Source organism: Hipposideros armiger, unplaced genomic scaffold (assembly GCF_001890085.2).
Source record: "Hipposideros armiger isolate ML-2016 unplaced genomic scaffold, ASM189008v1 scaffold_49, whole genome shotgun sequence".
NCBI classification, from domain to species: Eukaryota; Metazoa; Chordata; class Mammalia; order Chiroptera; family Hipposideridae; genus Hipposideros; species Hipposideros armiger.
This window is the reverse complement of record NW_017731399.1, coordinates 3441610-3443264: the sequence shown is the minus strand read 5'-3', so window position 1 is coordinate 3443264 and position 1655 is coordinate 3441610. Positions and strand designations below refer to the sequence as shown.

Here is a 1655-nt window from a genome sequence, read left to right as displayed (position 1 = left end):
ATTCTTATAAAATAGATATTATATTTCCTCATTTTACATATGAAACAGATTCAAAGGGGTTTGGTTGCTTCCCTATAGAGCTGGGATTGGAACTCAGTTAACTGGATATGTATTCTCAACCACTGAATTATGGATGTTACAGAACTGTGCCATCCAATAGAACTGTCTGCACTGTCCCAAAACAGTTCCCACTCGGCATACACAGCTGTTAAACTCTTGAAATATGGCTAGTGTGATTGAGAAACTGCATTTTTAGCTGTTTCATTTTAATTAAGTTGTGAAAACTGTATAACATGTATAAGTGATCACAGTAGTTTTTTAGAACAGAAATGAAATGTCCTGTGTTTTACTAGAAATCTTTTTTTAATTTTGAAAAATAATACATGTACATGGTTTTATGCAAATAGTTAAAACAAGGTTATAATAAAAAATAAGTCTTCCTCTAACCATACATTCTCAGTTCCTCCCCAAAAGCAACCGCTATTTCTACTTTCGTTTCTCTCTTCCAGAAATAGCCTATAGATATACAAATAGAAACATTCTTGTAAAAAAATATAAATAGGCATCTTTTAAACCAAATCACAATCTCATTATTTAAAAGATTGAAAGCAAAAGATTTTTAAATACTAATTCATTTGATTTCACTTCTAATTTTTTGTGGCATGCAGTGGACTATACATAAATATATTTCTGTTTTCTAGTGTGAGTCCTCATACTGTAAGAGATTTGAAATATAAATTCTCTCAAATTTAAAGTTCAAACTTTCTTTACTCTCATTTTATCCCTGTAATATTTTTACTAGCCAGTAAGTTAAGATCATGAATTCCAAATAGGTAACCATTTTTAAATTTAATATTGGCATGATGTGAAATTAGAATTTTAGTGTTTACCTTAGATGATAGATAGGTCAATGTTATTTACTTCTTGATTACCACTTAATCACTTTTTATTAATACGATCTTATTATATAAGGATATTTCTTATATAACATTTATTAAAGTTTTATTGTACTAGATTTGTAATTGTATAATATGATTCTCATTAAAAAAAATTGCTTTTTTTCCACTACAGAAAACTTGAGGATATTGTCTTTAGGAAGAAACAACATAAAGAACTTAAATGGACTGGTAGGTTGCTATTTATTACTTTGAAAAAAAGCATTCACTTTTTTCTTATTATACAAATAATACTTGTCCACTGCAGAAGCTTTACAAAATATAAAAGCTACTATAAAAATAATCTATAAACCCCTGACAATTTAAATATTGTTAACATTTTGATTGACATCTTTCTTGCCTTTTTTTCTGTTCTTCACTGGATATGTAAAGAATGAAATCATACTATTCAGATCGTTTTGCATCTCTCTTTTTTTTTAACTTAATATGTAAGATCATTTTTTTCCTGTCATTTATTCATTAAACAAATTCATTCAATAATATTTCCTGAATGCTTACTTTAATCTAGGCACTGTTCTAGGCACTAGAGATATAGCCGAATATAAAGCAAAGTCCTTGCTGTCATGGAACTTACAGTGGAGAGAGAGAGAGACTAGAAAATAATTGTGTAATACATCAGGTGGTGATGAATGTAATGAAGAAAAATGAGGCATGTTAAGAGATCATAGATTGATGGAAGTTCTCTCTGGAAGTGAGGAT

The 1655-nt window shown here is 28.9% G+C and overlaps 1 protein-coding gene across 2 annotated transcripts in view; it reads left to right on the top strand.

The window, feature by feature from the left end:
• The window catches only part of DNAL1 (dynein axonemal light chain 1), a 36275-nt gene that overhangs the window by 21006 nt on the left and 13614 nt on the right, over positions 1–1655 (top strand). For both annotated transcript variants that reach the window (XM_019640265.1, XM_019640264.1), the window contains exon 5: positions 1072–1127. In XM_019640265.1, coding sequence (XP_019495810.1) covers positions 1072–1127 — 56 coding nt within the window. The remainder of the gene's footprint in view (positions 1–1071; positions 1128–1655) is intronic.